The sequence below is a fragment of the Mastomys coucha genome, unplaced genomic scaffold (genome assembly GCF_008632895.1).
Source record: "Mastomys coucha isolate ucsf_1 unplaced genomic scaffold, UCSF_Mcou_1 pScaffold22, whole genome shotgun sequence".
Lineage (NCBI taxonomy): Eukaryota > Metazoa > Chordata > Mammalia > Rodentia > Muridae > Mastomys > Mastomys coucha.
This window is the reverse complement of record NW_022196905.1, coordinates 170,019,906-170,045,879: the sequence shown is the minus strand read 5'-3', so window position 1 is coordinate 170,045,879 and position 25,974 is coordinate 170,019,906. Positions and strand designations below refer to the sequence as shown.

At 41.0% G+C, this 25,974-nt stretch overlaps 1 protein-coding gene across 10 annotated transcripts in view; it reads left to right on the top strand.

The window, feature by feature from the left end:
* Positions 1-25,974, top strand: part of Unc5d (unc-5 netrin receptor D) — a 533,275-nt gene that overhangs the window by 464,223 nt on the left and 43,078 nt on the right. For all 10 annotated transcript variants that reach the window (XM_031339462.1, XM_031339463.1, XM_031339461.1 and 7 more), the window contains 4 exons: positions 1-378; positions 4,226-4,310; positions 22,468-22,636; positions 24,203-24,430. In XM_031339462.1, coding sequence (XP_031195322.1) covers positions 1-378; positions 4,226-4,310; positions 22,468-22,636; positions 24,203-24,430 — 860 coding nt within the window. The remainder of the gene's footprint in view (positions 379-4,225; positions 4,311-22,467; positions 22,637-24,202; positions 24,431-25,974) is intronic.

The window sequence follows — 25,974 nt, the reverse complement described above, 5'->3', positions numbered from 1 at the left end:
GAAATTCTCTACTCCTGAATCCTGCCATGCAGCCAGATCTGACTGTGAGCCGGACATACAGTGGGCCCATCTGCCTGCAGGATCCACTGGACAAGGAGCTCATGACAGAGTCCTCACTCTTCAATCCTTTATCTGACATCAAAGTCAAAGTCCAGAGTTCATTCATGGTTTCCCTGGGAGTGTCTGAGAGAGCCGAGTACCATGGCAAGAATCACTCGGGGACTTTTCCCCATGGAAACAACCGTGGATTTAGTACAATACATCACAGAAACAAAACACCATACATCCAAAATCTGTCATCACTGCCGACAAGGACAGAGCTGAGGACAACTGGTGTCTTTGGCCATTTAGGAGGGCGCTTAGTAATGCCAAATACAGGTGGGTGGTAAGTGTGTGTTTGCATATTTTCCTCGCTTGTGTAAATACTTTTTTTTAATAAGTATGCAGTAATCAAATTCACTTGGGAGTGAGCAGCAAAGGCTGGGGCTGCACTTAATGTATAAAGAAGCCTAGAAGTGTAGCTAAAATAGGGCAGAGCCTTCTGTCTGCCTGCCAACAGGACAGAATACCACATTTGATGCTGTTGATCGACATCGTTTAGCTTGATACCCATCAGGTGGCAAGGATGGGCTCCTGGGTTTGAGATCCGTTGGAATATGTTACCTAGGGCATAATAAGGAGCAAAGGAATACAATTCTTTTCTACAAATGACAAGCACCATATTAAGCCAAAGCACATGTTTGCACTGACAATTTAGCACAAGGATAGTCACATTTCTCGGGCTCTTGCCTATGAGCACTCTCCATGCCAGGCACCCTTGATAATTATTTTGCCTATTTTTAAGTTATTATTTCATTGGTTCTTGACAAGCAATGATGATGAATCATTGCAATGTTGCTCTTTAAAGTTCAAATAATAGTTGTAGAGCTATGCCACAAGCACAACTCATTTTTAAATATGTGTTTCCCTTCTTTGGGCGTTAAGAGAGGAGATATCTATGGATATTTATAGTGGATATTTCAGATCCCTAGCATAGATTACTTTAAAAATGTCATCCCTAGTTGTCACTTGATCTTCAGGCTTGCTTCCTGAGGCCGGAGCAGAGGAAAATGAGACTGGTTTCTTCTCTTAGTCCTAAGCTATGGGAGGCAAGTGAGTCTCGTGGTGGATATCAAAAGCAGAGAGGATCAGGAACGTTGGATCTAGCCATGTTCTTAGACAGAAACTGAGTATCAAGCCAGTGCTCAATAGTGGAGATGACCAGGATTTTATCTCATGAAATGAAATCTGTAACACAATTGGCCTCAGACTATGACTGCAGCTACCTTACCTGTCTGGTGGCTTAGACATGAAACTGAACTTTCTCTTCACTTGAGAATTTTTGCCTCATTCTATCCCAATTTAGTTGTGTCCTCTCTCACACAGTTTCAAAATAAAACTTACTTCTGGAAAATAGCCTCAGTTGCAGCTCTAGAAATAATGATGTTCTCCAATCTACCTTGCCAGTGTTTTAGGGCATGCTAGGATTCTTGTTTCCAATGTGTTTGAGTGCTCCATCTGATTGTCAATATATGATGTCACTCTAATTTTTGCCACTAGAACATAACTGACCAATAGGATACTTTCTTTTAGAAAGAAGTAACCAGCCATATTTATCACATAAATTAGTATACCAATATAAAAATGGAACATGCAACCCTTGTCCTACCAAAGGCTAGGATGTGAAATCAGAGTCATATGAAGCCAGTGAGTTACCATGCCTTTATCAAAGCTCCTCATGCATGTTCCCATTCTCATGTATACAGGGTTCACATGTGTCTGTGTTTACATATATTGAGCTAGTGACAAGAGCAAACAATTCATTGCCCATATTTGCTTAATTTTCATCAAAGAAAACATGTTAATGAAAAGCCTGGGTGATGGAGAAATATTTCTTTTCCCTTGCATCTCCATGAGAAACTTCCATGTTGAAAACTAAAACTCAGATAGCTTGTTGGCAATCCCCACCCCGTTCCACCACAAAAAAACTGGATGTTTTCAAGTCTCCTGATAGAAACCACTGGACAAGATTGAAGCTGCACATTGCAAATGAGTTTTAGGAAAAATAAGGGGTGGGGAATTGAAACATGCTCCGTGGTATTTGCAGGGCATAGATACAAACTATGCCCTGGGGAGCTGAAGTGTCCGGAGAGCATGCCGCAGAAATTAGATTGCTCTAATGCCATGTATCCTGAATTGCCAGGCGCTGTACTCTGGAACTCATTTATTATGCAAAATATGAAAGTAGAAACTCTGGCAGGTGGTTCTATTGTCATATCCAATTTTAAAATGCTGTCAGAGTAGCGGGTGGAATTGGGGAGCTGCATTTTCTCTTAAATCGAAGATCAGTGGTGAATGACATGTTGCCAATGGAGAGTTCTTTAGGGGACCAGAGGCATAAACCCTTCCCACTAGGTTTTGCTTTTGATAATCGGCAACTTGACACAGACATGCTAATGCCCGCTGTCCTTCTACCCTTGGCCCCATGGTTAATTCTCTTCAGACTCCATGTGCAATGTATGTTTGGGTGGGAAGTATATTTGAAGGCTAATCGAAATCATGATTGAGGGAGAGTGAAAAAATGTAAGAGCCACTTTAAAGAACTGATTCAGGTTGAATTAGGAAGATCTTGAATAGTGCTTCCATCTAAACATAGGGAATTAAGCTTACCTGAAAGAAATGGGATAGTATAAGCCCAGCGATAGCCCAGGGCAATGATGACATACATAAGACAACAACACCTGGAACCTGGTTTTATACTAAGAATTTTTAATCCTTTTTATATTTGCAATATGTGTATTCTGGGCCCGGCACTGTTCTAAGTGTCACTAATGTAACAGGGCACAGTTGCCTAATTATACACCGAGCCTCTACTGAAGAGTCTTCATGTTTCTTTGTCTGCATGGCAGGAAGACAATGTAGAAGAAGCAACAGAGAAATAAGTGCCAAATTAAGACCAGGCTGAATGACTAGGTTCAAGGCAACATATGAACCCCTAAATATCCCATTGGCATCTGTGCTCTTTATTAGGAAAGGATGCAGTTACAGTTAAGGAAGAACAGGAAGTGTAAGGGGCATCTGATTGGAGGTCCCCAAGCAGTTGTCGTACTATTAATGTGATGGTATCGAATGTAAATATCTCTCCTTACTGAGAAGCTGTGGACAGAATTTTAGTGTGTCCCATTCTTAGTTCTAGTGAAAGATGTTGATGATTACTAACATGTTACTGAATAATGATGTAAACGTGAATCACAGATAACCTGATTCTCAATAAGTCTCGCATTCTTTGACTCTGTAGCTGCTAACACAGAGAGAGAAGAACAAGAAAGGTTACCAACAGCAACCTGCATGCTTCCTCTGCGATTATCTCTAACAAAAGGGAAAACTGGTGAAAGCTCCATTCTTCAAAACATAGGAGGAAGCCTAGAGATGGCGTTTTGTGTGACCCTCTTACTATTTTGCGAGTTCATTCCTTTTTATAAACAGAAGTCACCACGTTAAAGAGACTCCCAGCTTTTTCCAGATGTCTCTCTTTGTCCAAAGTAAAGTGTTTTCTTCATAGCTGTCAATAGGAACTGGGGAGCAGAGGTGTGGCTTCACAGTGACAAAGGCATGAGCGTGGTTCAGTCACTGCCACTCCCTTAATCTTTCCCAGCAGCTGTTTGCAAAGTTAAGGTCATATCAATTGCAGAATGACCTAGAGTATTTCAAAATTGGTCAGATACATTTTTTTCCTATTTTTTTTTAAAGATGCAGCAATTCACAGAGCACCTTCCCTAACTTACTTCTAGATTTATCTTGTAAGACAATTTCATTCCATGCTTGAGGAGCATGTTAGTTTACACATCAGCCCAGACACTTTTCCCAGAAATGAGAACAAGATATATAACTATATTTTAAATTTTGGAGAAAGTTAATTAACGGGCTGATAAAGTCTTATGTTTTAGAGTATATTTAGTAGATCCTGGCCTTAGAATGCCGGCCAATTTTCAGATAAAATTGAGCATTGAATATGATCATTTTGGGTCTGATACAGAGCAAGTTCTTGCCCAGAGCTCATCAAGGTTTGGTGTTTATAAATTGGTATGGGAAACTCCTTTATGTAGGCATCTATAAGGTGCCCAAATAGCATGTTTCAAAATAACTAGGATATCTCCACATGACCTTTTGGCTTTCTCTCTCTTAGGGGTGAGTCTACTCATACCACATGGTGCCATCCCAGAGGAGAATTCATGGGAGATTTATATGTCAATCAACCAAGGTGAACCCAGGTAAGAGTCAGAGAAGACTAGCATATTAATGATACCTTGAATATCCACTGGGACTTGTGCAGAAAATCTGAATTTATTGTTCAGGTGAGACAAGTTGGTATGAGGTTGACATGGTGACTATAAAGGGAGTACAGACCTGAGTTACATCTTAAGGTTATTGGAATCTAAGCAGAAGACACCAAGTGGGAAATAGTGAACTGGTACTCAGATGCATAAACAGGAACTGTGCTTAGACTGCCCAACAGCCTCCCCTTCAAAACAAAATTAAATTACCTTTGCAGGTGCTGTTTAGTGCAAAGCCCTATATATAAAAGAACATTAGTTGTTGAAATCATGACTCTTCAGGTTCCACACAGGCTGTGAGTCAGTTTCTTAGATGATTTTCCTAAGTGTAAAATATGTGGTCTTCAATAGCTTTAGTGCCTGACAGATTTCAGCAGCATTAAATTCAATTACATGAGCAAATACAGATCTTGTCACATACTCTTTTCAATGAAAGTAGTTGCTGATTTTCTCAGTGCAACTACAGTATTTGTAGAAATGTTGCTTTCTTCCACACAAGATAAAGCTAGCTATTCTTTGGAAAGCAATTTGTCTTATAAACTGGGTACATACCTTTGGCATTTTTAGTCATAACATCTTGGTTATTTTAAAATAGATTTTCTGTTGTTGTTTTTGTTATGAGTATGGAACACATGACAGAAAAACACGGGGAAAGGAAAGAGCCAGAAAAACAGATGGTCGAAACAGATTTTGATAGTAATCTGCATAGAAGGATTTGTGGGTACCTAGTAGTTCTGACTCACTATTCTATGAGGCCTTAGAAGAATCCAAGACCATTTTCTGCTATCTGGCTATGGGGAAGGCTCCCAGAGGATTTACATGTAGCTGCACGATGATGGGTACGTGAAGAGCATCCTCAGTTGTGTAGAGATTGGCTCTTTTCTACATCCCTGTAAAGGTGCTGATGTCTTAAATAACCCCTGCTGGTAGATTTTCGTAACAGACTCAGAGAGTTTAAGTTTGTCTTCGTTTGTGGTACTGGACATTGACTCCGGGAACCCAAGAAGGCTAGACAAGTGCTAAAGCAGCAAGCTGTATCCCTACACAAGGAACAGAGAGAGCTTTGAAGAGTTTCTGCTCCATGCTTAGTTACTTAGACGTAACACTGGAGTTCTTGGATGAATGGTACCTCTTTTATATCCCAAGATTTTTACAAAGGATACCTGTTTGGGATTGAAGTTCCTGTCTGTTACCTGAATGATTTTAAACTCATAATCTTGCAAAAGTCAAGTGCAGTCATCCCTCAGCATCCACAGAGGATTGCATACAGGACCCTACAAGTACACCCAAATCCCAAGATGTTATATCCCTTATATAAAATGACACAATATGTGCATTTAACCTATGCACATTCTGCAACGTGCTTTAAATCTCCTCTAGATTACTGATAATTTCTGATACTACAGTGTTCTGAGAATAAAACTCTGTCTATGTTCAGTACAGTCAGACTATTTTTGATCTCAGGTTGATTGTCTACCAATGTGGAAGCAAAGGATATTGAATGGTTACTAAATAAGTTAGAACCAGCCAATCTTGCCTGAGTCATGGCCTCCTGCCAGTTCTGATTTCCCCATCTTCCCCCGTCATTGTAATCTATCTCCTGAGCCTGTATTCAGCTTCTTGCACTCAAACTCATCCCCAGTGCCTTCTGCCTCGTTATAGCAGAGCCTGCCTGAGGCTACTTCCCATTTCTTCAGGACACTTAATTTACAGTTTACCTCCATCCCCATCTCTTTCTGGAAGCTGCCCCTTCTTAACAGGTCAGAAGAAGAAATGTGCCAACAGGCATCAAGTCTATGAAGCCTTAAAATGTTCAAAAGGTATTGGAAAGGAATGATTACATGGGGCACTCTGCAATTTTAAGCTAAGAGAGAACACTGCCTATGACCTTAGAGGCTAGTAACCTTGAAAGGCAGGTTGGCCTAATGAGGTCACTCCTTGGGCCACCTTTTTTTTTTCTAAATTCCATGTTAATGGACTGGCTTGCCCATCTGTATCTAGACTATGTGCTTCTTACTGCTTCCTAGGGAGGTGGATACAGACAGGAACCATTTCTTTAAGGGTTGACATCTGTGAGCCATATATACATACATATATATATATATCCATATATATATGTATATATTTAAATCAATTGAACTATGGATGGTAAGAAGCTCTGCTCTCTATGTTCCCTTTCAATTTGTGGTAACCTGCTGATGGGTCCTGTGTCTCCTCAGGATGGTCATTCTAGGCTGCAGGCCATTCTACTTGCTCTGTAATCCTTACTCCCCTTTGAGTGACACTAAACTATTTGCAAAATGCTGGAAATAGCAAATGCCTCTCTGCTCGCTTTTTGTTTGCTAAGCTGGGATAAATTTTTCTGTCTAAGCCAAGAAGCTGCTTTGGATGTGTGTTCTTTGGCTTTTAATCTTCTGACTAATCAGGAAAGGGCCATTGTACTGTCTTCCTTTGTCATACCACTTGAAAACCCCATTTTCATTTTACCGCCATCCATCTGTCAGCATAAGCTTGCCTCTAAATCCAGCACACAGTGAGAATGGGCTGCCCCGGTTCATTTCCTCCCGTCTCTTTTGTTTTGGGGGTGTGAGAATTGGATTTGTTGATTCTACTTTCCTAGCAAGAATACAGCAGGATCTTACAAATATCTTTATCCTCTATTTAGATCCTGTCTACCATGCCTTCTGCCTTAGCATACATTTCATACATTTCTACTGTCCCTCCTTGAGCATCATCTCCAGTGTAGCAGGGCACTGGTTGAGGAAAGTTCTGATTTGATTAATCTGTTTTCTGACTGATTTCTATAGCAGTATAGTAGGATCTAAAGATAAAAAAAAATAGCTCTTTGATTCAAGGAATCTCACACATCCATGGTTTGATGTGTGTGTGTGTGTGTGTGTGTGTGTGTGTGTGTGTTTGTGTTCGTATGTGTGTTGGTATGTATATGTGTTTCATGTGCATATGTGCATGGGTTTATTGCTTCAGAGGTAGCAGTGACAGGTGGCTACAGCAACAACTAAGAGCTTACATATCAGACTGCAAGCCAAGGCAGAGAGAGCACTGGGGACAGTGGGAGGATCTTGAAGCCTAAAGCCCGCACACTTCTGCCACTTACTTGTCGGTGGTACACCCTCTCCACCATACTCAAACTTCCAGATTCTTTCCCAACAGTCCCATCAACTGCAGACCAAGTATTCAAAGACATGTGATCAATGCAGGTAATTCTCATACAAACCATAACAGCCCTCAAGAAGTTACAGGTTGCAACATTTCTGAATTGGGGTTTTCTTTTCTTTCTTTTTTTAAATGAAGAATTTTTTATTGGATATTTTCTTTATTGACATTTCGAATGTTTTCCCCTTTCCAGGTTTCCCCTTTGGATTTGGGGTTTTCATGATAGAGTTATTCACTATGTATCATTGCAGCAAGAAGAACCATAGAAACAATTCAAGTAGAGTAGGTCCTTCATGCATTATAAGGGCAGACTTAAAGACGAGGAGGCAGGCAAGGGGGCTACTCTCTGAAGATGTCATCTGAGTCCAGGCTTCAAAGAGGCCAAGAGGGTCTCAGTGGTGTCTCTCTCTCTGGGGAAATTTCCTGATGACCGTACATACACATCCTATGTGAGGGTGGAGTCTCAAAGAGTGGCTAGATCTAGAAGTCTGTCCTTGGTTAAACTCACTCTGGCATCAGAACGCTACTTTAAATGACTTTCATACAACTGCACCGCAGCCTTGCTACAGACCGGGGAAAAAGCATCATGAACTGTCACATTTACAAAGCAGGGGACAGAATGTCCTCAGGAGCAGGGACTAGAGTGGTCCCCAGAAAATGAATGATACCAATATTGGAACTTCTGAGGAGACTGGCTGATGAGAACCCTCCTAGTACTGGATGGAAGCTGTGCATCCTCTGACCCACAGGCTCCTGATGTACAGAGTGACCATGGCTCTGTGCCCAGGGTAACTCTGGCAATGGCTCTCAAATAAGCTCACCTCAGCTCCCAAATTTACACCCAGTACATTTGGGTTTATATTTTTGCTTTGTTTTGTTTTGTTTTACATTTTCTCGCATATCATTAGTGGGTAGGGGACTTCATCCTTTATAGACTAACCACATTCTAATCATTTTCTAAAAGTTACATTCAGTCTTCAAATAAAAGAATCCCATGTTGTGGCTCTCTCTGGCCATCCTACAGTAAGAACATTGCCTGTCACACTGGACCGCTTCTCCTCACCCAGCTTTCTGCAGCCCGCCCCACCCATGACTGGAGAATAGAGAACTGGACCAGAAAATTATTATGGGGAGCTTTCTTCTGAGAAGCAATAAAATGAAACCAAAGGCAAACATTCATTTCTTTTTCCAATTACACTGTCATGTGGATATCCCAGACCAAATGCTTAGACCTGCATCAGAAGTGTAAGTGATCCTGCTGACGGCTTTACAAAGGCACGCACATTTTGGCATTTGGGCTTAGTGGAGATATTTTAACCATTTTGTTTACTAGGTTGTTTTGTTTTGTTTTGATCAAATGATGTAGTTTAACTAATGGGTTAAAAAAAATGGGAAGGTAGAAGTCTAGGTCATATGAGACACCTCTTTAAAAGATGCATGGACAGTGGCTGCTGGTTTGAGGAGCAGAGTGTGAAGTAATGTCAAATTCTAGGATGACGGAAGGAGCTCCGAGGGTCTGAAAAAGGAAGATGGACTTTCTTCCTCAAAATGAGCTCTGTCATTCTGTCAACAACATTATGTGGGCTTGATTTCATAGTAGCCACACACATGCTCACACCCATATACACATATGAAAACACACATACACACAAACATACACATATACATGCACATGCATACACACACATGTGCACACATTTATAAATATGTGCATATACCACCTCCTAGATCATGCTTCACAGAGCATATACTGAGAAATGTTTTTAGCCTTGTTTGGGTTGACCATATTTTTAGAAGGGTAAGAAGAAAACATGAATGCATTCATCTTTTATCAACGATATTCAAAGAGACTAGCTGGCCTTTAAACAAAATGGACACGGTATGTTTGTAGTAAAAGTAAGTTTATTGTCAAACAAATATTTAAAGCCCTTCTCATAGAAGAACTTCCCACCCTAGTACAATATTAAAACATACATCATTCTATGACCTCAACTTCTCAGAAGATAAGAAAATCTTGAACCCAGATTACTACAACTAGTTCAGTAGTTTCCATCAGATTTTAGCCCCTTGAGTCAGGCTAAGAGCACTTGCCATTCACTGACAACTGATGCTGATATCAGGTGGTGACTGGTTAGGATGCTGCTACTGCTGCTGCTGCTGCTGCTGCTGCTGCTGCTGCTGCTGCTGCTGCTGCTGGTGGTGGTGGTGGTGGTGGTGGTGGTGGTGGTAGTTTTGCTGCTGCTGCTGCTGCTGCTATTGATGTTGAGAAAGAAGCCACTCCCAGACTGATCTATCACTACTCACCTTTCAAATGTTAGAGAAATATAAGCTCAGGGAATGTTTTCTCTTGTCCTCTTCAAAGACACAATGAGAAGTAGCTATAAAATCAGAGCCATCTATAGGGCCATGGCACTGGCAGCTATTCTCATTTCCTATCAGTTTCTTTACCACTTCCATGCTCCCAGGATCCAAGGGAAAACCTTTTGGAATATTAGGCATGGTGGCTGCCCCAGTTTGTTCTCTGTTGCTGTGACAAAGATTATAACCAAAAGCATGTAGGGGACATAAAGGTTTTTTGCATCTTACAACTCTCAGGTCACTATCCATCATTGAGAGAAGACAGGCCAGGGACCAAGGCAGGAACTGAAGCAGAGACAATGGTGGACATGCTCCTTATTGGCTTCCTCCCCCTGGCTTATGCATCTTGTTTTCCTTGTAGCATCTAAGACCACCTTCCCCAGAATGGCAATGCCTGCCTCATGCCAGACCCTCCCACATCAATCATTAATCAAGACTTGCCTACAGGCAAGTTAATGAAGACATTTTCTTAATTGAGATTCCTCTTCCCAGATAATTATAGCTTATGTCTATTTGACAAAAAAACAAAAATCACACACACACACACACACACACACACATGCACAATCATACAACCAGGACAGTGGCAAAGCCAAGGAAAGAAGGAAGAGGGTCCTATATTCCCAAGAAGTGAGATGAACTCTAGCTCTGAAATGTGGGCCACAGCTTTTTCAGGCCAGTGTTCAAGAAGGGGCTGCTGCCAATGGGGGCCACATGGGGCTGCCAGTACTTACATGCAACTCTTGGCAATTGGGTCACACATGCCTGCTGCCCACTGTCACCGAGAACTTTTAGAACCACAGCTCATCCATAATGAGCCCATTAATAATTCTTATCTTTATAATCAATCTAAGTCAGCTAAGAAAGCCACCACTACCTTGCCTTGGCTGATTAAGTGCAAATGTGCGTGTTCTCAGCTTCCTTCCTTAGGAGAGCAGCTCAGGGATAAATTTGTAGACAGCCTTAGGGAAACTGGCAGCAGCCTCATCCTGTGAGGGCGAAACATCAGAGGTCTCCTGTGTGCATACACTCATTGCCCGGTTGCCCATGCAAATGCCCTCACAAACATGTCCACAGGAACACCCTCACTAATTCTCTAGGTGCTTCTTAATCCGATCAAGTTGACAATGAAAACGGACCATCTGACTTGCTGTTCGAGTACAGATGTACAGAGGTCGGCATTATTGTCATGCATTTTAATAAGGAAGCCAAGCAGAAATCCTAAAGAAGGAGGGATGAGCAAGGAGACATAAGTATGAGTTCTACTTCCAGTGGTGTTGCCTGCTCCCCACGGGAGCAAGGGAGGAAGGATAAAACTGATTTGATGGTAAGGATTGATGAGGCTTCGGATTGGGAGACCTGGCAAGGGTCACTTTCAGAGGTGTTATTTATGTTCTGATGCATCCCCACCGCCAAAGTGCAAGTCCGCATCATAAAAGTACCCTCCTTCTGGGATTATTAGTAGAGTCCTTTCTTTCTCCCTCCAAGCAGTGCCTGTTTGGACAATAAATATAACCACTCTACAATTGAGTGTGCTTGTCTCTAATCATGAACATTTTCGATCCATTCACTGATCTCCACATTGGGGTCAAGGGAGAGGGGTAAAAGAGACTAGGGAGAAGTGTGTGTGTGTGTGTGTGTGTGTGTGTGTGTGTGTGTGTGTGTGTGTGTTGAAGGAGATTAAAGGGTTGGAGATATTGCCTAGAATCCTGGCTTGGGACCTGATGATTAATTAGCAGAGAGAGATTTGCCAGCTGAAGGTCACTTGAGAGTTGCTTGTAACAGTTGCTCTAGGAACAACTTTGGATTTCTTTCCAGGGAATAAATATAGCTGTCTAATGTGTAAGAAAAAGGAAAAAATGAGAAAAATGAGAGAATAGAGAGAGGGTCCATAAAGGAGAGAGTAGAAGTAAATGAACAGCATGAGGAACAGAATGGGGAGGTGGAAGAGGCAGGGTAGATGAGGAACTTGGTATAGTGAAATTTTGGTTCCTCCTCAGGCCAGAGGCTATGACAGTATTCTGATTTACAAGTATGAGGTGAGGCTGTGGGGCCTAGAGTCTGCTACCCTGCTTCCTTCAAGGTGAAATATCCTGCCTTTCTAGGCAAGAGTCTACCTGCCATCTTAGAGCTCCTTGAGATGTACGGATGACATGCAGCACTTGTCAAGATTCTACTGCCAACTTAGGCATTGATAATGCCTGAAAAGTAAAGTGTTGTCAGAAGTGAGATGGGATGGCAGACTGGGGGGGGGGGGGGCAGAAATTCAGACTGCTTGGGCTCCAGTTGGCCTCATCAAGAGCCAGGATAACCTTGAGCAAATCAGTCTTTTTCTCCAGGCCAGAAAATTGACATGTTGTTAACTGTTTTGAGAGTTGGATAAAGATAATACAAGAACCCCAGTGAAATCATAATATACCATTTACTTATTCACTGATTCACTTACGTGATTCACGTATGTGATAGGGTTCAAAGCTAGAGCCTAGAACATGCTATCAGAGTGCTCTAACCAATGAGCCATCTCAAGGCCACTTTTTACTTTTCATTTTGAGATAAGATCTCACTAATTATCTAGATTGGCCTTAAACTTATTCCATAGACCACATTAGATCTTCTTGCCTTAGCATCAATAGCAGCTGTAATTACAAACCAGTAATTTCAGAAGGACCCAGCCCTGATTTATGTGTACTGTAGACTCTTATGTATATATGTTCCTGTGTATTTGTATAGATAGATAGATATAGATAGATATAGATATAGATATAGATATAGATATAGATAGATATAGACATCTCTCAGCATATGAAGGCCAGACATCAGTATTTATTATCTTTCTCAATTGCTCACTGCCTTGGTTTTTTTTGTATGTTTGTTTTGTTTTGTTGGTTTTTGCATTTTTTGTTTTTTGTTTTATTTTATTTTATTTTTCAAGAACAAACGCTGAACCCAGAGTTAATTAATTCTGCTACACTGGATAGCCTGCAACACCCAAGCACCACCTGTCTCTGTTTCTTATCTTTGAAATCAAAAGTTCATGCCATCATCCCTAGTTTTTCACATTGGTGCTATGCATCTGAACTCAAGTCCTCACACTTGCACAGTAAGAATTTTACTGACTAAACCACCTTCTCCCCGGCCCTATTTTTTTTTAAGTTATATCAACAACAGATATTCTCTGGTGGTTTTCATTGTTTCCATGACACCGTCATAATTCTGGACTTAAAAGCAAGTCCTTCAATTACAATGAAAATATTAACGGCCTACTCTCAAGATCCCGATTAGAAACAGAGTAGACTTCCTCCAATGCTTTTGTGTTTGCTACCATTTCTAATCATTCTCCTAGCTGTTGAGTATACATTCAGAGTCTACTGTATGATCCCAAATAGTGGAATCATAGTGAGCTGGAACTTGGTTTAGAAAATGACTGCCAAGCCTAGCCGGACAACTGTCAGGTCACCTTGAAGGTGTTGTATCCCCATCCACCTCCAGGCTTCCCTTGCTTGCTGGTGATGGATGGAAATGTGTAACTGTCCTTGTTCCTCTTTGCTCAGGGCTCAGTCCAGGGTTTGAATTCACTGTGTTGCTTTAAGTGAGTTTTAGGACAATTTTACTGGGTGCATCAAATTGATGGCATGTCCCTATACCTTCTGAGAGATTGGCTATTAATTAACTCCACAACGAGGCTAAGGAACTGCTGGGGAAAGGTGATTCCTAAGTAACACAACAGAGCAGGACTCGGCTAGTGCCAGGGGAGTAAATTGCTGCCATTTGGGAGCTGCATTCATTCTTTCAGGCTACCTTGCCATGTCCTGTAATAAAAGGAGCAATTTATCAAATAGTATCTTAATGGCCTAGAGGGGTTAATGCACCTTTAGTGGAAGATTATACTCCTTTCCCCAGTAAAAATCAAGATGATTTCTTCACAAAGTCATTTATGTTGGAGTATAATACCAGAATGAAATACAGGAAAAGGGAAAAAGAAAGAAAAGAAAGAAAAAAAATTCATACATCGATTGTCGATTTAAGATTTTACTTTTTTTTTTTTTCCAAAAAAGATTTCCACCCCAAACCAAGCCCTGCTTTCTTTTCTGCCTCACACCCCCTCAGCCTACAGGCACACCTCAATACAAATTGCCATCATTTTAATCAAAGTCCATTTGAAGCCCAAGTGAGCTCACAATGGGAAGTGATTAGAGTGGTCCAGGGGAGTCTTTAATTAAAGATGCCATTGACAAGATAACAATGGTTTTGAATGCTGTTAATAGAGCGAAGGAGAAAGTACGCCTTAATGCAATAAGGAGAAAGTCACTAGTTCATGGGTTTGATTGCACATTGTGAGCAGGCACCACGTCCCATAATTATTTTTATTTGTATGGCCATCTCTTTTATTACCCATGCTGGAAGTAGAAATAACCTGTCCTATTAAGATATTTAATATATATCATCCTTTCCACTTCACATAGTTATAGTCTAATAAAAATGCCAGGAGAAGACACCAGCCCTCAGGAAGGCTATCCCCGTGATGCTAAGATGATTCACAGGGCTCTTGAAAGACATGAGCCATCCACCTCCTAGCTCCCTGGGTATAGTCTTTAAGGTGAACCACTCAACCCTCCCCAGTCTCCATAAGGTTATATGCAGACACAGAATACTTCTCTGGGTAGTAGAATATTGCCTCCAGCAGCTGCTGCACTGAATCCCTGAAAATGAGCAACAGCTTGATTAGTTAAGCCACACTGGGACATAATATAGGATAAGGTACAGGAACAGAGGATTCCAAACATAATGGCTCCCTAAAAGATACCCCATGCTGCTCCGAGGTCCTGGGCAAGTTCTTCCCTTTTGCTAAAGGATTCTACCAGTGTGAGTAATGTTAAAGACCTTGAGGAGCAGAGATTCTGCAACTATCCAGGTGAGCACAATGAAAGGTCTGAAGAAGGCAGGAGAGACAGAGTCAGGGAAATCTGAGGATTTCATGCTGCTGCCCAGCAGAGGGAAGGAGGGGCCTTACCTCAGGACATACCAGACCGCTGAAGCTGGAAAAGGCCAAGAAATCCTTTTAGCTTAGTGGGGTCTCTGCTCTTCAGACCTGTAAACACAGCTTGTTTTAAGCCATTTGTTTGTGCTACAGCAGTAACAGGGCAGAAACCCAAGCCTCTATGTGATCACTATCCATACTCTACTATTCTATCTCCCCAAGACTTCCTCTGAAGTAACAACTCTCGTGACAGAATATGCTTACAAGCCCAACATTGGGGGATGCAGTGCTTCGCTCAGCATTCAGCTCTTGATTGGCATTCATGAGGCCCTGGAAGCTAATCACTAAAGTTTTCTAAAAAAAAATTCCAGGTTTGTCAAACATGTCCTACAGAACAGTTCCCTCCTACCACTACCTCATGCCCAAACCCAGCACCAGCACACACAAACTCATACACTCACATACACACACACACACACACACACACACACACACACACACACACACTCATACTTACACATACCCATATACACACATAAACATACCCTCATACTCATACACACAAACATACATTGATAGATACACTCATATATTCATACACATATAAACACACACACACACTCAAATTCACACACATCCACACACTCATCTATGCTTAAACCCATTCATATACTCACACACACACTCATACACATTCATGAACATTCACACATACCCTCATTCCCTCACATGTACACACACTCACACACAGCCACATACACACTCACATACACACACAGTTGGCATGTGGCATTGGCTTTGTCTCGTCCTTCTACCCAGCAGCAGCATCCCTGCATCTATACAATGAAGACATTGGGCCTGATTTCTCCCTAGGTCTTCCCTGACTAAAATGAAATAAGATTCGCATTTCCTCCAGAGAAATGTTTCCCCATTCAAAATGTAAATGAATAAACAACTTACTAGATATTAAAAACTGTCACAGCAGCATGATGCATAGATCCGCTCCCCCCTCTCTCCCCTCTCTCCTTCCCAGCAAGGCATCATTTCACTTCTAAAGAGTCCAACACTGCATGAAAGATGAGCCTTAAATTGTGTCTAGGAGCTGGTGATTTGCACATGATTTGTGCTTCCTTTAGTATATTAATTGGTAAACACCCCCACGAACGTGTGTGTAAACGAAAGCCGTTTAACATATGCAAACAGTTTAATCTCTCTCAGTATGGTGTTGCTCCATTTCAACAAGCTCAGATACGATTCCAGTGTGCCTTTCACTCTCCTCCCACCACATGCCCTTCTGTGCTGCCTCCTTCCCATGATGCTATTTTAGATAATACTATGTGGGTGACCCAGATCTTTAAACCCTTGAATGGTACAGATACACTTTGGTCCCACGTGAATGGTACACGACGGCTGTTTTAGTGCAGTGTTCTCAATCTGTGCTTCCCAACTAATGGAGTACAATGCTGTGATGAGCTGTGGCATCATTTCCCAATCATTGCTAATCAACCTCCATCCTTGCTAAGGAATAGATGCGGCCTTCAGACTGGAGATGGAAAGAGAAATCAGCTGCAGTTGAACGTTCAGTTGAACACTAAGCATTACGCTTAACCAGCGCCGGAACGCCATTTTGGGAGGCTGCCCTGTATTTATCAGAAGCCCAAACCCCTCTTTTATTTTTTTTAAATACTTGATCATATTATTTTTTTTCATAGAAGACATCCAACTATACCCTTCCCTCCCTCCACACCCCTAGCCCCACCTCTCTCCCCTGAGTCCTCAGTCTCTATTTCCCTTCAGAAAAGACCAACCCTCCCCATGATTTCAACCACATTTACCATGACAAAATGTAATAAGGATAGGCATAAGCACTCATATCAGAGCTAGATAATGAGAACACCCAGTAGGGGAAAAGGTCCCACTAGTAGGCAAAAGGTCAAAAGGTTAGAGGCCCTCTTCTCCCATTGGTAGGAGGGGAACAAATCCCCAAGTTTAGTATATAAAGAGCTCAAGAAACTAGATATCAGCAAACAAACAATCCAATTAAAAAGTTGAGTGCAGACCCTAAACAGTGAATTCTCATTAGAAGAACCTGAAATGGCCAATTCCCTCTTATATGTAGGATTCCTTGAATATTTTCTTAAGAACAACACAATTTTCAAATGTTAGTGCCAAGGGCACTTTGTAAGTAAAAGAAATAGGAGTTCTTGCCTCTATTCCACAAGCACTGAACAGACCTCTATTGGAGGTATCCAGGAGTATAGAATGAACTATGCTGCCCAAGCCACATTCCTGTTTTAGGATCTCTTGAAGATAAAGAGTGCAGAATCTGCTGTTAAATGGGGAATGTGCCCACTTTCTTCAGCTTCTTGCCACCTCCTATCTCTTTCCAGGTGTTTGGTTTTTTACAGCCTGCATAAGAGTCATGAGAAAAAGTTTTCAGGGTATAAGTGAGTTCATGATTTGAGATTAACTAGTGAGAAACAGGAGCTTTGAAGAGCCCAGCTCACTTGCAGTCTAGATTGTTACCCTTCTGAGAATTGCTTTGTAATCTGTGTTCAAGGAAAGATAACCACAGAAACCCTAAAATGATTAGGGTTTTCATGTAAAGGAAAAAATTATAAAAGTAATGAGAACATTATATCTCTGAGGTTAAAAACTCTAGAAGGTTAGAAGTAAGTTGCTTTCAGGGGTCTGGATTTAGTACTATAGTTGATACCTATCTATCTTTTTTGTCTGTTCCATTAAAGTATGATTTAATTATGCATTGATCAAGGCTCTGACATAGTAAAGCTATTATTACTCTCCTGTCTGGATTCCAGAATGGTACTGTGTATAATGGTGAGGGGAAAAAGAAACCTTTAATCTATGATCTAGGCCGCCAGAGAGAAGACAGGGATGGCGATTAGCAAGTACAACAGGGCAGATAGCAGCAATGAAACCCTCATCTCATCTCTAACCCCGAAACTGGCAGTTTGGTGCTGTTAAGGTAAAAGGCACAAAGTCTAAGCAGCTATACCAGCCATGGCAAGGTCAGCAATGTTGGCAATGGAGCCCAGCAAGGCAAGGCGGAGGATGCTCACTCTACAGGGCAGACAACACCACCTGCAATGCCCCTGTTTCCCTCCAGCTCCTGTTTCTTGCAACAAAATTCTGAAAAAAAAGATCTCCCCAAGTCTCCTACTTCCACCCATCACTTCATTCATTCATTCATTCATTCATTCATTAACCCATTCATTCAATTTCAACGTTTTAAAGTTTGAATACATTTTCCAGCTTCATGAAAACTTAGAGACTGGTAACAGAATTTCTGTCTCCTGTGATGAGGTTTTTAAAGGCTGAATTACCTTCTCTGTATTCTCTTCCCCCTGTATTTGCACATGTGAGTAAAATGCAGACATGTACTCATGAACTAAAGGTTTATAAGTATCACAGTCAGACCATTAGCACTGATGAAATAATATGATCTAATGAACAAAGTTCTTTGTGGCAAATGAAAACTGCAAGCTAGTTCATTGTATGTGATCAATCGGTATCTATCTTTAGTCTACTTGAATCCCAAGTCATTGAATTTTATGACAGTGACAGTTAAACCTGCAGAGGGGCTATGTTATACACTTTCCAGCAAGCTGAGTTCCTTTCGTATTTCCCAAGGATGAGGTATAAGTTGTATTCTTTGGGAATGGTCAAGTGGAAATAGAGTTCTCAACGTTGTGCAGCATCTATGGGTATGCTTTGTCTATTCCTTCGACTACAGGCAATATTAAGGTTGACAACTTGTCTCAAGTTGTGTGTGGCAAATCACCCATGTGAAACAAGAGTTGCCTTCTGTAATTAGCAAGTACCTTGTGGTGGGTGCTTTGAAACTCTGTAGTTCTTTAGAATTCCTCACATCTTCCCCTACTAGATTTATATCACTTACTATTCTAGGTTAGCTCAAGAATGGCTGTGTCTGTTAAGTGATGGTTTTCTGTTAATTCCTTTTTATTTGGTTGTTTTTAAGTTTTCCTTATTCATTAATTTATATATCAGTAGCTCCTTTTTGTTTTATATGCCTTCTTATACTTGGTACTTTTACTTATTTTGAGTCTCAAAGTATGGCAGATTTGATCAGTGGGAGCCCCTTCAAACTAGCTTCTCTATTCTTTTCAGCAAACATTTTGAGTGTTTACAATGACTATGTTTAGACACTAAGAATACAAAAATGAAGAAAACTTTGAAATTCCTAGCCTCGTGGAGAGCACATCTTAGCTTAGAGTTGACAGGAGAACAAATGAACAAATACAATAGTCCATTAGACACACTGAGCAAAAGAAAGGCAAAGGTCACCTCTTGGTATAGGGAATGTTCCAATTACCAGGGCATGGGCAAGGAGTGCCTCATTAGTGGATGTCATTTGCACAAAGCTCTGAACAGGACAGGGAGCCCAATGGCTGTCTAGAGGACACAGCTAACACTGCAAAACAGCCCCAATTCCTTGAGGCCAGAGCAAACTGGCATGCAGCTGAGTTGAGAGCAGACTGGAGGGCAAGGACCAAGCAGGAAGACCAGCCCTGTGGCTAGAGTTCCCTTAATCCCAATAGTGTATATTCCTAAGGCAGTGAAACTTTTGTTAAAGAATGATCCCTTGATTGACACATAGACATATTACTGAATAAATATGGTAACTTAGATAAGAAAATTCTTTTGGAGATCAGACCAGGATCTCAAATTATCTTAACATACAGAAGATCTAAATTATAGGCATATTTGCATGTTCATATATATATATATATATGTATATATATATATATATGTAGATGGACAACAATGTAATAGTTTTGTAACAAAGGTCCCAGACAAGGCTTTTCAATCTGGGAAGCATACTAAGTTGTGCTGAGAGGTAAACTAGTTCATGCTATGGTTCTGAAGCCACTGCTGTTAATAGATGCAGTTATTATTGGCTCACAGCAATTTTAGAAAAAAAAAGTGTGTTGGCTTTTCTTCTAGCAGGGACATGAATCCTCCCTTGTCATATGTTATATAATGTGAGAAAATGCAAATGCCATCCAAGCTTTTCTTACAAGGCTTTGTCTTTGGCCACACTCAATTAAAGGCTTCGCTTCCCCAGCCCTGTCCTTAAATGTCCTGTGACTCAAGCTGGATCATATTCTCCATCCCATCTTTCTTTGGGAGGTCACAAGAGCCAGCAATTTGGCTAGAAGTCTCTTGAAGGTAACAGAGAAGAAAGGTAGAGTTTGGGCATAGAACACAGGAGTTGTGAGTCAAAGAGCTAGAGTGGTTTATCTGACAGTCTGTTGACTGACATCTCTGTGACTATATGTAGTAATTGCATGTCTTCCCTGGTGTATAAAGGGTTTTCATTAATATTTTAAATCTCTCCAATAGTCAAGGATGGAAAGTGACACAAAAAGGGAAAATTATTATTACTGATGGAAATAAAAATTGTTATTAAGTTTTGTTCCATCACTAGAGAGATCTCAGTGTCCACAGATATGCTTTTCAGAGAAGGAGGATTACATATAAACTTTGGTTTGTTGACTTGACACTTATGGTAGGACCCAATGCCCACTTAGCACATAGCCATGGCACTTGAATACCCAGCCTTCTGTGGCTGTGAATGCTGATCCTGCTTCCATTTACGACTGACAGAAGTCTTGTTAAGCACAGTGAGTGTGCTGGTTCCTCTAATTAGCTGATCACAGTTCATTTGCCATTAAATAATTCTCCAATTTCCCATATGTTTGAACAATGTGTTCAACAAGAGGGATGATTCTCCAAAAGCAATTAGATAGGTCTTTTTAGAAGATCTTGTCATTGGTCACTCATAGGCATCGCTGCTTCTCTTGTCCATAATGAATTCAGGTGACAATTAAAAGAACAGTGCTGGGCCCTCTCTGTAAGTCAATGGCAGCCATCCATACCCAAGCCACCACTACATCCTGAGAATATACTCTTGACTTTCACACTCAAGGTGTGTCACACCTTGCGTATATCATTCTAGGTTTTCCAAGGACTATTTGCTACCATTAACACAGCTTTGCAATCTCCCTTGCTGCTCAAATGTAAGAGCATGGGGGTGTCTCAGCTTAACATGTACTTTTCCTTACAAAAGAAGAACTGTAAGAATTCAGGCATTTTAAGAAAATTATCTTTTGAAAGCATGACTAGTGCTTCACAAGGAGGGAAGGTGACCCGGTGTTCACCTCTGTTGATAATATTCAGCTCTGTTGTGGATGTAGTAGATGTGAGGTAATCCTGCTCTGTTATACAACCTAGGTTTAGTCCAGTAGGAAACTATAGACAATGAGCTCACATGTAGCCATGAAGAACTTGAATTAGGCCAACAAGTGTCAAAACATATAATTCAGAAATTGATCGCATTTAGGTGAACTTCTAAATAATGTTTCTCCTACATAAGACCATAAGAGTTTTGGTTTTGAGAACTGAATTTCAACTTTATGCTACTAGGGGCTTGTTGTCAGGATCCAGGATGATATATTTAAATGTCTTTCTGAGTGGAGAGATTGGAAGTTTTGGTAATATCTAACTGACCTAGATCTCAGCATGCACAGTTCATCTGTGAGTCTCCAATCACTTCATTGATCATATCATTATATTTCTTACGAGTGAAAAACACACGAAGCAATGAAGAGATCAAACACCTGTTCTGCAACAGTAAGGCAGTTGGGAGAAATTAAGTGGACTTCCTGTTAGGTGATTTTCACAGTTTGTTGTTATATGAACTTCATCTTGTTATTGCTTGTGGGGAGACGTGATTGAAGCTGGAGGCTGGAGTGTGGCTCAGTGGCCCTGGGTTCCATTCCCAATATGGGTGGGGTGAAAGGAACTATATAATGAAACAGGGCCCCAATCAGGTACGACTCCTTCACTGAAATTTCACTTGGTTCTTCAAGTTTTACAATGGCAATTTTGTTGAAAATAATTACAGCATAGGAAAACCTAAACTCCAGATTTGGATGAAATTACTTTAAATTCAGATTTGAAAACTAGATATCATGTACATGATTATGTACATTTATACCTTTCCACTGATTGATCAGTATAAAATATTATAGAACTGATGTTTGTACATGGCAGAAATAAGTGTTTTTTTTCAAACCAGAATAATCATGTCTAGTTTGTATATACTCAAGGTAGTGTTTTGTTGCATAATAACTTGTTTCCTCATTTATTAGCACTAAAATAGTACTGAATACATTGTCTGGGGAAAGGGGTCTGGTATTAAGGCAACTGAGTTCTATCGAATTCTTGGGATTTTTCATTGATAGGACAATGTTAACTAGAATGATCATTTGATAACTGGGGTTGGCTCTGCGGATGCATTTTAGGGTTCTTTAATTTCCTCCTTATCTCCAAAAGACTGGTTGTCAATTTTGGATGATGAAACCAGTTCAGACCATAAGTCAACACTGGTGCCTGGGTAGTTCAAGTTCAACCCTGTTCTCCCAATCATTCCACAAAGGAATGCCACTGTGCTTGTAGACTATCCCCATCTGTAAGTTCTCACTCAAAGTCCCTCATCTTTTTCATGCTTCTCTGCCATATCCTTTCTCATCTCTGAAGCCTGCAGTCGGATGGAGCTGAGGTCCTCCTGAGTCCTGAAGTCACCTGTGGGCCTCCAGATATGCTTGTCACAACTCCCTTTGCGCTGACCATTCCTCACTGTGCAGACGTCAGTTCAGAGCACTGGAACATCCACTTGAAGAAGAGGACCCAGCAGGGCAAATGGGAGGTGAGACGCTGTGTGCGTGTGCTATTTTGTTTAATGGGATTTGGGTTCCGTGGACGGTTTAGATTTAACCTTCACCATTCTTCTTACAGCAGATCAGCTGCGAAGCTGCTGAACATTTGCTAGTTGCCAAGCAGTCATGGAATTCATTTTATACAACCCTCTAGGTATTTGCTAGCCTTTTCAAGTAATAATGGAAAACAAGGGCAAAATATAATTCAGAGCTGTATGGTCTAAGAACCCAGTAGTAATTACCCACAGAAACACATACACTATGTTCTGGCTTGCTGAGTTTCCAGCCTTTCTCCTTGGCCATGTCCTTTTCTGAACTGACATTACTCTGTGTCGATGAGGATTTAGCTTAAGGAAGACAGACTACGTGTATAAGTTTCCAGGAACACAGTATGTGCTTAATATATGTTTAAAGCATTGGCAAATACATGGAAGATTATCACCACTGCTTTCCTGTGTAAATGCGTACATGTCAGGAGTTAAATCTCAATCTGAAAGGGGCAAGGAAAAGGAATGGGAATATATAACAGAAAGATAGCAATCAGAGAAAGCCAAAGCCAACAAAGGCTCCACAGAATTACTACTTTAAGTGAAAGCGGTGATTTGCCTGTCCGATGGGGAATTCTTTATGTCCAACTGAAGTCAGTTTGCATGAAACTGGGTGAATTATCTTATCAGAGCACAGTAACCCTCATGTGCTCGTCCTGAGATCTTGCAGCCTAGGAGGTACTTCAGGCAAAAGAAGTCAAAGAAAATCATGTTTCTCTTGCAGAAAATACACAGTTGGTGCAGGGGATCACATCTGCCTAACAGAGCTGTATCTTGAGACCAGTCCACTTTCTTTGTTCTAGAGCATATCCTGCGACGTATTGGGTCCTGTCACTGTTAAAGGAGAATGTTTTGGGCTATCTAGTTCATAGAGGGGTCACGTTGTAGTCTTCTCCCCCTGGTGTTTTGTTTTGCCTTGATTTTTTTTTTCCTACCACTTCATTTCTCTGCTTTTCCTCACAGTCTTCTCCATCCAGATGGTGTTAGATTTATGCTCCACCAAACCAGTCACACATGCCTAAGTTCTTATCAGAGAGGGTGAAATATTCCAGTGAATCTTATCCAAATCATTTACTTAATGGTCCCTTGTGAATGATTGCAGCAAAATGAAACAGGATAAAGTGTTGGAGCGAAAATAAACATCAACTTAAGGGTATTTTAGAAGGTTTTCAGAAATAGATTTTGGGGGAGGGGGAGTAATAATAATGTAAGTTTGCTTATTGAGGTTAATGTTCAACTTCTTAAAAACTGGTATTGAGCAATTAACTAGAAATGGAAATTTCAAAGCAATCTTTGTTATCATTCCTATTAAAATGGACACCACACTGTACATAACCCATTTCATGCATTCTTGCCTCCAGCTGTTATCTTAATAGAAAACAACCATCTAGCATTGATATTTAAGACAATAAAATATTCTTGGAGAGTTTAATTATTTATATCTATGTAAACTCTTGGGCCGGATGGCATTTCCAAACTGAAAGAATTTAACCCATCTTTCCCTAATAGGAAGTGATGTCGGTGGAGGATGAGTCCACATCCTGTTACTGCCTCTTGGATCCCTTTGCCTGTCACGTGCTGCTTGATAGCTTTGGAACGTATGCCCTCACAGGAGAGCCAATCACAGACTGTGCGGTAAAGCAACTCAAGGTGGCTGTGTTTGGCTGCATGTCCTGTAACTCCTTGGATTACAACCTGAGAGTTTACTGTGTGGACAATACTCCTTGTGCATTTCAGGTCAGTCTTGTTACAGTTGTTTTTTGGTACTATGCAAATTATTATTATCTGTATTACTTACTTTTCTATTGCTGTGATAAATTATAATAAAAAAAGGCAACCTCAAGGAAACAGTGTTTATTTTGGCTTATGCTTCCAAAGGGATATAGTCTATCACAGCAGAGACCACGTTCTATGGCAGTAGAAGCAGGAAGATGATTAGATTTCCATCTGTACTCAGGAAACAGAGAGTGAGAATGAGAAATGGGGCAAGTCTATAAACTGTCAAAGCCTGCCCATGGTGATATATCTCTTTTGGGAGAGAACCTTCATAGGGCCAAGAGCCTCTCCTCCCATTGATGACCTACTTGGCCATCCTCTTTTATACATATGCTGCTGGAGCCATTAGTCCCACCATGTGTACTCTTTAGTTGGTGGTTATTTCCTGGGAGCTCCGAGGGTACCAAAGTATGGATACTTCATTCCTTCTTAAAAGGGGTAACAAAATACCCATGGAAGAAGTTATAGAGACTAACTATGGAGCAGAGACTGAAGGAAGGACAATCCAGAGACTGCTCCACCTGGGAATCCTTGGAGGGATTCAGTTATCAAATCCAGACACTATTGTGGATGCCAGCAAGTGCTGGATGACAGGAGCCTGACATAGCTGTCTCCTGAGAGGCTCTGACAATACCTGACTAATACAGAAGTAGAGACTCACAGCTATCCATTGGACTGAGTACAGGGTCTCCAATGAAGGCGCTAAAGAAAGGACCCAAAGAGCTGAAGGGCTTGCAGCCCCTTAGGACGTTTCTCGCTCAAACCATAACAGCTTCCTAAACACCAGTATCAGTATCAGTACAAGCTTCTTTGGTAGAAACTTGGAAAAGTACCCATAACCACTTTGAACAAGAGCTATGTTACTGTGTGTTTCCCATTCAGAGGACACAAGACAATTGACACTCAAGAAGGAGCAGAGATTAAATTCATACACAGCAAACACACCATCTACTAATTAAGAAATCATGTACAAGTATGATCATAATTTAGAAAATGAATGCAAATGTGACACAAGTGTTGGAGAAGACTTGTTTAGAACATTTCGAAAACCTTCATGAATGGATGGCATTTAAGAGCAAAAGGCAGAGATGCCTGGTAAAGAAAGGAAAAGGCACAAAGCACAGAGCAGAGGGTTATTTGATGTGGAAAGAGCTGTGTGTAAATTTCCCAAGTCTACTGAGTTAGGAGTTAGGAAACCATGATGATAAATCATCTAACACCTGACAGTCATATCCCATCAGGGCACCAAGTCTAATAGTGGGCTATTAGAGCAGAGGTCGTTCAACATCTTTTCTAGTTACAGTGCTTTTAATCATGTAAGAGACATCTTAAATTAGGTACTCCTGAGGAGTGTGGTTTATTAATAGGAGCAAGGATAATGCAGGACAGACTATGGAGGCTTTGCTCATATATAAATAGCGTAGCTCTCCTGACACACCTCATTCCAGATCTGTGCTATTCCTGTCTTGGGTCATTAAGTCCATTATGCAGAGCAGTTTCTCAGT